This window comes from Seriola aureovittata, chromosome 10 (assembly GCF_021018895.1).
Source record: "Seriola aureovittata isolate HTS-2021-v1 ecotype China chromosome 10, ASM2101889v1, whole genome shotgun sequence".
In the NCBI taxonomy this organism is placed as follows: Eukaryota; Metazoa; Chordata; class Actinopteri; order Carangiformes; family Carangidae; genus Seriola; species Seriola aureovittata.
The window spans coordinates 3,956,335-3,969,414 of NC_079373.1; the positions used below are offsets into that span (position 1 = coordinate 3,956,335).

Here is a 13,080-nt window from a genome sequence, read left to right on the forward strand (position 1 = left end):
GCTGTTTGCTCGCTGATGATTCCACCGCTCGCTCCCTCTGAACTCTATTAACATTTTCCTCTGAGTCTGGATCCATGCATCAACTCTAATTCTGGTCAGGAGATTGCATTTCTGTGCCTCAGTCAAACTCGCAGCAACCCTTATGAAAGCACACACACCAAATAGTCTCGCCTCAGCCTTGATATGTGGCTGTTAAAATTTTAATTTGTAGGTTTCACCTAATGTGTTTTTTGTTTGTTTGATAATTGATACTGTCTGTGTTCATGTTTAGTCTTTGCTCTTGGTTTGAAGTTGGTGGGTGTGTTGGGAAATGGTGATATCAGCTATTTCCATGCAACAGTAAACAGTTGTGTTCAGACAGAACACGAAGTGAATTCTGGATGCAGCGAGATTGCATGCAAAGTCAGTGGAAAGATGTGGACACAAATGTGCTGCAGGCAGAGTGAACAGACGCGCACGTGTGTGCAAGATGAAGATGTAGGGGGAAACAGCGAACCTGGCTCTGTTCAGGTTCGCTGTTCAGCTTTTAAAGAGCCAGCCCTTTAAAAGCTTGTTACTTAATACTTTATATTTAGTTTGTTTAATGTGTACACAAACAGAAATATTAAAACTACTCGGTGAGCTTTTGAAGGGACCTACGTGCTATAGCTATTTTTTGGCGATGAGCTTCCAGCTTTAGTTCCATCCCTCACATTCAGACATGAGAATGGCATCGATCGTCCCCTCTAACACTCAGCAAATAATAATGATAATTTACCAAAATGTCTCATTATTCCTTTAAGAGTTCTTATTTCTGTTCATAAAATCACTGACAAACATTGACATGAAAAGCACCAAAGTGTTCTCATCACTGACGTCTCCTCAGTATCTTTCCAGCTGCCCGTTTTGCTGCCACACCCACACACTCCAACACACTCCAGCTCAGCGTGGTCTCTATGGGTTTCCACACTGCCTGGATGTCAACAGGCAAATGAACAATGGTGTTTACCAAATGCTTTTGTTGTTCAACACGCAGGCTTATTAAAATGGCATCTCATTAGAGGCGCTGAGTAGCCATTTTATGAGATTAATTGCATTTTTTGAAAGCACTTTCTCTTCATTATTATTCTGCTTTGCATATGGATTTGCTGCGACCGTATAACAGCCCTACATATTCATAAAACAGGAAGCTTAGAAATGGTTGGGAAATGAGCCAGAGGTGGAGCCGGCGTCTGTGTGCAGACCAAACACAGTCTTTTCTGCTCAGGATGTAAAAACAGGATCAGTGTGAATGCTGCTAAATGAATGAAATGCCCAACACTGTCCATTCACCTCCTCATGTCCTTTTGTACAGTCAAACTGTACGAATATGCTGATGTTCAAAGTTCACTCTTGACATTGAAAACTGTCTCAACCACAAGGTCCGCTGAGTTGTGATCCTGGAGTTTTCAGTCATATCACATGATCTTCATTGGCTGCTGAAGTTGACTCAAGACATTTCAGAAGCTCAAATCTTTTTGAGCACTTTAACGTATCATCCATGTTGGCTCAAAAGCTGAAGTTCATTCTTGATCTTGGAAACAGTAGTTGACAACACAGTCTCACCACAAGGTCCATTTAGTAGCTGCTCCAGAGCTTTCAATCATATTACATGATCCTTACATGAATTAGACGACAGCGTCAGTCATTTCAGTGAATGCCCCCGAAACAGTTTGTTTACGTTCAAGTTCAAGATGTGTAACGAGCGCAGGAATTATGAAGGAGGACACATTGCCACGTTGTTGTAGAACAACAGACCACAGAGGGAAGAGGTCGGTGGATGGATGGCTCAACAACACCTGTATGTTTCCCACTTCCTACCAACAGTCAATGTTTTTATGATGATGATCTTTGCCTAACTTTTACCACATGGTTATTATTGTACCCATGATGACAAGGGCCCCACAACCTTATAGTAGTCATCTTAACCCAAACCACAATGTTCCCCTAAACCTAACTCAGTTGTTTTTGTACCTAAACTAACCAAACCTTAACCATAGTACTGTAAGTCTGTGTCATTCATCTTTATTGGTTTCACTGGTGGTGAGTCTGACCAATACATGACTATTTAGACTGATACAGATAGTGACATTTGAGTTTTGAAAAATCAGATAATGATATTTGCCACAAGTCGATATAAAGTAAACAAACGTTACTGTTTAAATGTTTTGGGCACTTTAGATGTTTAGGTTCTTATCCATCACTCTGTAACCATCAGGAGGCGTCTGATCGGTCACACATGAGTCCTGCAGCAGGACACTGAGCCCGAACATACACCCAGAGTCATAAAGAAGTACCTTCAGAGACAAGAAGGAGTCCTGCTACAGATGGTCTGACCCCCACAGAGACCTGATCTCAACATCGTGTCAGTCAGTCTGGGATCACATGAAGAGGCTGAAGACACTGAGACAAATGAAATGGTGGTCGCACCACATATTGATCTGATTTAGATTTTTTCTGTTTGATGTACTTTGTATGAAATTAACTGATAAAACCCTGAAAATAAAAACTTCCTCACTTTACTTTTAGTGCCTTAAACATTTGCACATTACTGTATATCTCTTTGTTTCCTGTGAACAGAAGAGATAAAACTCTAATCTCTTAAAACCTTTTTGGATAAACTCAAAGCTAAACTCAAAGCAGTTTCAAGATTCTGTTCTGCATTCATCCTAGAAAACCTTTTCAGATTATCATTAACATTGTTTGAAATAATCAGATCTCTGTAATCAATGATCATGGCTGACTGCAAAGTGCAGCTGCACAGTATCCATGATTAAAGGAGGCTTTAGCCCTAAGCAGACATAATGCTCTACTTCTAAAGTGTGTACAGCAGGCCTGCAGTACATGTAAATTGCATCTGGAGTGTATTTACCTTTCAGGTCAAAGACGGAACATGAAAGGCTTTCCGAGTCCCAACAGTGGCGACTGTAATGAGGATAGGCTCTCCTCAGCAGTCAGCGCTTTGACCCACATTAGCTCTCTGCCCGAGGCCCGCAGAGGCAGGATGGAGATGGAGAATAACAGCTGGATATAGTGTCTGAGACGCGCATTGTATATTAAATTACAATCATAGGGTTCCACAAGATTATGTGAAGTTCATAAACTAGAGGGGATTTAAAAAAAAAAAAAAAAAAAAAAAAAAAACATTAACAGCCATTGGCGCAGATTCCCGAACACCTCAGCGCTGTGATTATCTCTTACACAGAGCTGAAACAATCTGTCCACAGACACAGTATCATTATTACTGTTCAGGTGGAAGTGGATTAAGAGTGAGTGATGTTTCCTCAAATGTCCTCAAAGTTCAGTCTGTTTTTATTATGAGAGAGGACCTTCAATTTCAGGCTCTTTTAAAAGGATAAGAACATAACTCAGCAGCAAAAAATAGATGTGGAGACTTCAGTTTGGAGGCGCAGAGGTCACACAAACAAAGTTACAGAAACAGAGTTGGACAAAGATACAGTTGGTGATTTTTTGTATTTTTCTTGCTGTCAGCAAAGATCATTAACAAACCGAAGGCAACAATGAATTGATCCTTTTAACAAGCACTGCGTATCCTCAACATGATATTGATTGATTGATTAATTGATTGACTTTATTGTCCACCTCGGTGGAAATCTGTCTTTGGCTTCTCCCAAACTACAGTAAAAAATACATACAGTATGCATAACACAGCACACCATTAAAAAGATACAGCGTACAATAGTGCAGATGAGCAGGCAGCAGCAGGAGAGAAAATCTTAAAATAACAAGTGACCCTTCATGCAGTGATTCTCTGTTCAGTGCCTGTATGACATAGGGGAAAAAACTTCTTGGATATGCTCTGGCTGGCCCTTGGGGCCCTGAATCGATGACCAGACGGGAGCAGCTCAATCTGTGTGTGAGATATCTGCAATTATGTGTTTAGCCTCTCTGTGTCAAATATATTGCCAAGTTGTTTTTGTGACCTGCCAATCACCTTCCCTGCTGGATTAACAATTTTGGAGAGTTTGTTTTTGCTCGTTACACTCAAGGCTCAACTATATGTTTTTCCTCAGCCATAGAGCTCCAAGTGAGCCACTGTCTCACAGGTCACATATTCCTTCATTACCATGTAGTTTATTTTAAATCAGTCACACATACACCGTCCTGCTGCTGTCAATACGCACTAGAGCACCAAATATATATTAATCTGCAGCTGAAAAAAGCCTCAACAAATGCGTTATTTACTCCTGTTTCCAATAAAAATAGATTGCAAAAATGACCATTCCCAGTAAAACAATCGCAATAGCTGTCAAAATAATCACAATCAGCCCTGATCATCACTGTTGTATAATGGAGAGCCGTCCCGAGTCTTTGGTTCATGCTTTTTCATGCACATAAGAACATCACATGGTCAAACTAAGGTAAATGCATTAACAGCTGAGACACAGTCGATAATGTGAGCCAGCTATCGTGCAGATTCATCACAGTGGAGTCTCAGCGCTTTGTCTCTGCAGCAACAAGTGTCCCATCCATCTCTTTCTGTCTTCATTTATTCAGGGAGTGCTGTTTTGCTGAGCAGGCATATTCTGTTTCAACATTTCTCACAGTTACACACATTCCCACCTGGGAGCCTCCCAGTACAACCACAGTCTCTTACTGGTGGACACTTTGCTGCTGCTGCTGCTGCTGCTGCTGCTGCTGCTGCTGCTGCTGCTGCTGCTGCTGCTGCTGACACAAATGGGGATTAAGTGCCTTGCTGAAGGGCACCTTGATGGACGTCATTGAATTTAGCGCATTACTCATTCATTCTCCACAATCACACTTTCACAGCGGGTTCAGTTATCAGCTCTGCAACCCCACAGCTACAAACCTGTCTCCTTTAACTTTCATCCAGGCTGCAGGCCTCCCATTCTCCAGATTACTGCTCAGATCTGATAATCTTCATTTCAGGATCCTTTACCAATAGGAACTGACAGAAAAAAAAATTGAATGTGCAGAATCACGCCAGCAAAAGACATTTTAATTGTCCTGGTTGTTTTTACCGTATTTCAGCTGTGGTTTCTGTCCTTGTTGCATCGTAACACATCGTGACAACATTTTCTGATTTGAGGTTTAGATCATGATAGGCTGAAAACACTGATATTTGATGATCCTGCAAAACCCATTTGTTCAATGTCAAGGCTTTTAAAGGGCCACTCCATGAATTTAAAAGTGTAAAAACAAATAGAAGGTAAAGATCAGCTAAAGGGAGTTTTTCTTTTAGTTTGACCCATATATAAACTGTAGTCATGAGCTGATTTGTTGATTCATCTCCTGTCAGGAGTTGGATGAGAAATGAACGTAAGTTTAATTATAAATGAAACAACCATTCATGTATTGTATGTATACGGTCATGGCAGTAATTGTTGGAAAATGACAGAAGACAAAGAATGTGTTTCATTTTTCTCATTCTAGTCCCATTTGCTCCTTAAAGTTAGTGCTCCTGTATATCATAGAGAATTAGGAACCGTTGACTGAAATCATCAGCTTTTCCCCCATTTTGTTTAAATAACCTTAATGTATTTGAGCGGAGGAGAACACAATATGTGCTTCTGTCCTGTGTGGGAATGAAAATAAGCCTGATTGGTAAGGCAAGGACATTTCCTTACATATGTACTTTACAGTTCATCAAACATTATTGAACATATGCAATACACACACACACACACACACACACACACACACTTTTCATAGGCCTGAGAAAACAGGAAGATGGTGCTTAAGTGTAGATACAGTTTTTATTGATCCCATTGTCTGGGGACCTGGTAGTTGTCAGGTTGTTGGTTCCAAACATCAGGTAACATTTGAACCTCCGAGCCTTCATGCGACAGTTTAACCTTTCTCAAATTTCCCAAAGTTTCCCTGTTGGCAGCTGGCAGCTTGTCAGAGTGGTGACATGCAACGCCTGACGCTGTGATGCCATTATGATTTTTGATGGTCAGTCCCACACCTTTACAATACAGACTGACTGAAGAGAAAAACATTACAACCCTTTCAGCTGCACTATAAACAGGGCGTCTGACTGCTGGCAGCTGTTATGTGCAATTTAACAGAGTAATTTAATAACATTTGCTGCCTGCAGTACACCTGTTAATATAATTTATCCACAAGCTATTGATGAACCTTAAATGTAGATTCAGGAAATTTTAATGGAAGGAGAAATTGCTTGTTTGAATCACACACTTCATTTTCCTTACTTTAGTTTTCATTCATAAGATTTAGCTGTAAACCAGGACAGCCTGGTTTATATTATTATAACTATATATATATATATATATATATATATATATACTCTTATATTAAGAACTGTTGTAATTCCCTTTTTCTGTTGCAAAACAAAAGATTAGTTGATAGTAAAAAATCTCTGGTTTCTGTTCTGGAGAGACTGTTTTTAATGTCCACTAGTTAAGGTCCACCAGTTAATGTCCTATAGGACATATAATAATATTTCATCCTGGACCTCATTAGTATTCCTCTCTACCTGTTATTATTTCACTAGCTCTAATCTAAAATGACTTCAGTCATAGAAATGAGCTTGCCGGGCATACACACTGATAATTTTCTGAGGAAAAAACAAAACAAAAAACAACTTGGCAGAGGAGCATTTTAAACCTAAGCAAACAGGCCCGACAAATGGTGCTTATTTATTCATAGATGTACCTTCATTTCCATATAAATGTACGTGACCTCTTGGAAGCTTGTTTGTTGTTTAGATTCGCTCAGAGAAAGCAAACAAAAAACTAATTTCTTAGCGGTATTTTCTCTCACAGAGAAAGCACGTGACTATTATTTCGCCTTGTTAGATATTCTTTCGGTGTCTCAATATCTGATTTCACAGGCTGCCATCTCAAATAATGGCGTGTGTATCTGTGGAGGTGCTTTTGTGAGGACTTTAATAATATTGACTCACAGCTGTCATTGTGTTTCCACTTACTCTTGCCGCTCGTCTCTCAGGTGCCAGCGTGGAGGGTTTTTGTGACAGAAACACAAAATGGCTTACTTCTCTGGCAGATGGCAGATGGTTTTCCCCCTAAAATGGAGCTCAAGCGATGAATAACGCAATGAATAATAAGTTGTTTATTGAGTTATTGCGCCCAGCGGCGGGGGCACGGGCCTGTGTTGAAATTTTCCCTGTCACTGGGGAGCTCACGGTTTCTCACATCGAAGGCTTCGTTTTGGTGTTGAGCAACATCAGAATTAGGGAGGGTGTCATGGGATCAGTAGTTTTTTAGATGAGGTTCCAAATAGGACAGAGAGTGAGCGGGGTTATTCTCCTCAGTTAAAGGACTGTCAAGACTATGAGCAAATACCACAGTGAACAAGGCTGAGAGCATTTGTTTTCTATCTTGAAATGTCACTGCTGTTTACTGATTTCTGAAACATCATCTGGCTGCTATGACAGCTGCACACAAACAGAACAGATGCCTGACGTATACCCTTGTGAACAGTTAGATTAACAACCAAAATGACTCATTATTAGCAATCACTTTGCTTAATCCAAAGATAAACCCTGCAATCAGCCTTTAGTATCTCTGTGTCAGTGCTGTTGGCCACATCTGTCGTGCTCAATACCTCATCAATTAACAGTTGAATGTCCATCCAGCTTTGGGACTGATACTTCCGGGCTCCAGCTGATGATTATTCTTTAATTAAATCTGCTCTAATCAATGTTTATACCTTAACAATGGATCAAATGACTATGAGTAATGTGAACGGAGTCGCTCATAGTGGTGAACAGAGAATTATCATTCCACTCTCTTATTATTCCCCTCACTTCTACCAAACGTTTTAACATCTTTCATGTGTGAAGAGGCAACTGGTTGCTAAAATGTTTTAATGATTTGTTTTTAATTTATCAATCAGTCATTTAGTCTTTACAATGTCAGAAAATAGTGAATATTTCAAAAACAAAACAACAGATGCTTAATGGAGCTATTTGTAAATTTTGCTATTGCTACAAAGCTAATGTTAGCATGAACAGCTGTTAACTTACCAGTCTAGAAGAAAACGTTGTGAGTTCATTATCAAACTTCATTTCTTTACTCAACAAGAGCTTTCTCCAAAGGTGGAAAGCAACACCAGTGTTAACTCTTGTCTCTATCACGTCTTTTCTTCTACTGCAGTTAGCATGCTAACCAGCTAGCTGTCTCATCACTTTCTGATAGCGACTCACTGCAGCCCTGAAGACGTAGCACTGCTCAGAAGACGTATTATAAGCCCTTGTTTTATAAAAACGACAATCACCATTCCCAAGACGGGACTTTAGAGACAGGACAAGGCAATAAAAGACAATCAAGCCATAAAATCCTGAAAAGATAAAAAGGTGAGATCACAGAAAAATAAAAGAGATGATACTGATAACAAAAACAACTGATAGTATTAAAAGCAATTTTAAGATACAAAACCACAAAGAATAATAAAAGAAAGGTTGAGTTAATTAAAAGCAAGACCATAAAGATAAGTTTTGAGCTGCTTTTTTAAGATATCAATCAAATATCAGAGATTGTTTGTCTATGCAATGGGATTTCAAATCTCCATTGTATAGCTACAGAAAGCTGCTTCGCCAAACGTTTTGCACTTTATTTGTGGCATATTTATCAAACCAACGTTAAGCGACCTACGTGAACGGTGAATGGAACATATAATCCGACAGGCAAATGAAAGATATAAAGGCTCTAGACCATTTTCAGCTTTAAAAACAAGTAAAAGAATTTAAATTTAAATGATCTATCCTCAACGTTACAGTGCAGCCAGCGCAGTGAATACTAATAATAGTACTGGTGTTTTCTTTTCCTAGCTTTGGTGAAGATGCTTGCTGCAGAATTTTGAATGAGTTGCATTAATCAAAGTATGAAAATACAAAGACATGAGTCAATTAAGTATCTTTTAAAGAAAGGTTGGGTCTGACTCTCACAATGTTTCTTCTTTTTAACGTTACTGATGTGACTTCCAAAATTCAGTTCAGTCCATATACTATAGGTCATAGGTCAGAGGTCATAACATATTTCCCTCCCATTGTTTCCTGACCTCATCCTGTCTGTAGATGAAGACATTCAGTTGCATGAATATGTAAAAAAAGGAGAAAACCTGCAAATTCTCACATGAAAGATGAACCCAGTGAATTTTGCTTGATAGATGAATAAAATAACTGTTGATTTGTTTTCTGTTAATTATTTAGCTAATTGTTTCAGCACTATGATACTTAGCTTGGATCTTTTAGCCTTTTTTCCTGTCAGTGAAAAATCATTTCTCCTCTGAGGCCAAACTCATTCATGCCTTCTGAGTACAGCAGATGATGAGGTCTTTGTTATTCTATTCACAGAAGTCTACAGCTAATCTTTAATATCAATGTCATAACCCCAATGTCTACAAGGATCAGAATTTTTTTTAAATTTGTAGTTGGCCATGTGCGCAAGCTCCCATACATTTTAATTTCCCTTTGATTACCATCTTTCTGTTTGTCTCTTTTTCCTGCAGTGAGGGGCGTGATCATGAGGCTGATGTGGAAGTCCGTGGACAAGATGAGGTGTTTTAGGAAGCGGTCCATGTTCCCATTCCTCGGCTTCCTCATCACCTTTCTGCTCTTTTTCAACCTGTACATGGATGATGGATATGTGCTGGTAGGTTCATCTTCTTCGAGATGTATGATGATGCTTGAATGGTTCGAATGCTCCTTTGCGATTTTAGCTCTCGGCATTTTACTCTTTGCTCGGTGTGTGCTTGTTTTTGTAATTCTAGGAGGCTGAAAAAAGACAGCTGGGAGAGACACTGATGCATTCTGCAAACTCTGAGAGATACGTCCACACGTTCAGAGACTTATCCAATTTCTCTGGGACCATTAATGTGACCTATCGCTATCTGGCAGGAATTCCTTTGCCACGCAAAAGTAGGTATTTCTACTAAGTAATTGCTAGTAATTTTATTCGAATGGCTGAGGTCATTGCTGAAGATATTTAGTATCACAAGCAACAAGAAGTGTTTTAAGATTTTGTTCTATAATAAGAAATGACAAAAATTATTTATTTTCACAGAGTATCTAACCATCGGTTTGTCCTCTGTCAAGAGGAAAAAGGGTAATTATCTTCTGGAAACAATCAAATCCATCTTTGATCAGTCCAGTTATGAGGAACTGAAAGAAATTGTGGTTGTGGTCCACCTGGCAGACTTTGACCTGGTGTGGTGTGAGAACCTGGTGCAGGAAATCACTAGGAAATTTGCACACCACATCATAGCTGGACGCCTCCTGGTGATCCACACTCCAGAGGAATATTACCCGTCTCTGGATGGGTTGAAAAGGAACTACAACGACCCGGAGGACCGGGTCCGTTTCCGCTCTAAGCAGAACATTGACTACGCTTTCCTTCTCAACTTCTGCACGAACCTCTCTCACTTCTACATGATGTTAGAGGATGACGTGCGCTGCTCCAGGAACTTCCTGACAGCGCTGAAGAAGGTGATCACCTCCAGAGAAGGTTCCTACTGGGTGATGCTGGAGTTTTCCAAGCTGGGCTACATCGGAAAGCTGTACCACTCCAAAGACCTGCCTCGTCTGGCTCATTTCCTCCTCATGTTCTACCAGGAAATGCCCTGCGACTGGCTCCTCATCCACTTCAGGGGTCTGCTGGCCCAGAAGGACGTGATCCGTTTCAAGCCCTCACTGTTCCAGCACATGGGCTACTACTCGTCTTACAAAGGAGCAGAGAACAAACTGAAAGACGATGACTTCGAGGAAGACTCCATAGACATTCCTGACAACCCTCCTGCCGGCCTTTACACGAACATCAACGTCTTTGAAAACTATGACGCCACGAAGGCTTACAGTAGTATCGTAGATGAATATTTCTGGGGGAAACCTCCCTGCACTGGAGATTTCTTTGTCATAATCTTTAACAAATCAACGAAAATCAGCAGAATTAAAATAGTTACAGGTACAGAGGATCGACAGAATGACATTCTTCATCACGGGGCTTTGGAAGTGGGACAGAAGTCAGTGGAAACTAAGCAGGGGAGGCAGTGCACATCCTACATCACGTTAGGGGAGTTTAAAGGCGGAAACATTGAGGTGAACAATGTGGACCACAAGATCGGCTTTGATATCGAGTGTGTACGAATAGTTGTTACTGCCAGTCAGAAAGAGTGGCTCATCATAAGAACTATCAGTTTATGGACCACACAGCCAGTGAGTCAGTTAAGGAAGTAACAGAAGACTGTTTTAAATTATCATCTGTATGTACAGTATTAATTATGGATGCACTTGCTAAGTTCATCTTGAACTACTGCTGTTTATTGAATTCAAAACAATCCATATTTTCTTGGGTTGTTCAGAGACCTGCTGTATGTTTTCAAGGTGATGTATTAAAATGACCAATCTGTACATTATGGAGCCTTTATACTTATGTTCATTTTCAGAAAATCTGTACATAAAGTTGTTCATACCTGGCTGGTATCTTTTGTTTTTCCTCTTTCTCAGCACCTGAGAATGAATCTAAGCTTAAAAACAATGAGCTTACCTCTAATGGGTTGTTTTTCTTGGTTCAGACAGATATTTTTAATGACTGGTTCCAGAGCCCCAGAATCGCCGCCAACACCCAGGTCTGCACCCAGACAAAGTTGATGGATAGCTGCCTTTCATATAGTGTTTCTAAATATGAAAACAAATAGGGGTGGATTCAGTGATGAATGCTTAATCTGCGTTTTCACATATAAAGTTTACCAAGTATATTAACATTTCTATGTTAATAAATGTTGTGAGTGAGGATTTGTGAGTAGCTGAGGTAGAGCTAAAAGAGTATGCCTCAACCAGACGATTTAGAAGTTCCATCTCCCATCCAAAAGTGTTTTTGAATCAAGCCCTTTAATAACTAGGAATAGGGTAAATATATAGGGTTTTTTTCTCCTGCAAATCAATTATGAAATGGGAGTAAATATTTGATTCTTTAAAGAGTGGAGCTAAGTGAACCAGCATCTTCATTCCAAACAGCTGGATTTCTTTATACTGGATCTTGTCAACATCATCAACAGACTGTCTGACGTATGCAGTATTACAATCTGTGGGGTTCATCTTCATTTTGTTTGGAATTGTTTGCTGCCATCTGCTGGTAAGTTTACAGCTTGCCACAGAGGGAACCTTGTCTTCTTGTGTAAATGTAATAAAATGTCCTGATCATTGGATTAAAAGTGTAAAAAGAAATCATATAAATTGTCAAAAAAAAAAGTTCTTAAACCACATCATTACAGTACCTGACAATTATTACTTCATATAAAGGTTGTAAAGTACTTGTAACTGGTGATGTCATAATATTGAGTACCAGGCCACTGTGATAAAAGATAAATGTATAAAACATTATTTAATTCAATTTTATTATTACATCATAAATTAAAAATATGTTACAGCTCTCATTAACGTGTCATAACTTATTACAAAAGGTGTAACGGAGATATAATATTATATTTTTACACGTAACTACATTTAAATGTCAGGAGTTACAGTAGATGCTATATATAAACTCATTTGGCAACACTGATGACATGTCTTTTTCTCATTTTGTGTCTTACTTCGAGCCTGGACATGTAATTTTCCACACATGATAAACTGTATCTGCTTCATTTGTGATTGAGTGAGCTTATGAATCTTATATGGTCAAATAGACTAAATTATATTATTGACCTCTGTTATTGATCTCAAAGTTTATTAGACTCTTTCAGCACCATGTGCTGTTTAGATAGCCTCTCCTCATGTGGGAGCATTGATTTTTATTGAATGTTATTAGGTCATATTTATCGGGATTTACTGTGCATTTTAACCTACAGTGGGTTTATGAGAAAGCATATAAAGGTTTTGTATAGAAGTTATAAAAATCTACCAAAAAAAGACTTTAATGAAAAAAAGAATCTTGAGGAAGTGCAACAGAGGAGGGATATCTCCTTCAGCATGGACAGATATGAAATAGTATTGTTTATACAGAGTAAACAGAAATAACAACAGTAAAATTACAATATGGAGAAAATGAATAACAATATTTGGTAAATAAACAAAGTGCCAAGCTATATGAAAACCACGAA

At 39.2% G+C, this 13,080-nt stretch overlaps 1 protein-coding gene across 2 annotated transcripts in view; it reads left to right on the forward strand.

The window, feature by feature from the left end:
* The window catches only part of LOC130176266 (alpha-1,3-mannosyl-glycoprotein 4-beta-N-acetylglucosaminyltransferase C-like), a 73,421-nt gene extending 61,963 nt beyond the window's left edge, over window positions 1-11,458 (forward strand). For both annotated transcript variants that reach the window (XM_056387253.1, XM_056387252.1), the window contains 3 exons: window positions 9,496-9,638; window positions 9,757-9,904; window positions 10,050-11,458. In XM_056387253.1, the coding sequence (XP_056243228.1) occupies window positions 9,510-9,638; window positions 9,757-9,904; window positions 10,050-11,218 (1,446 nt within the window). In that variant the 5' untranslated portion in view covers window positions 9,496-9,509 and the 3' untranslated portion in view covers window positions 11,219-11,458. The remainder of the gene's footprint in view (window positions 1-9,495; window positions 9,639-9,756; window positions 9,905-10,049) is intronic.
* The last annotated feature ends 1,622 nt before the right edge of the window (window positions 11,459-13,080 follow it).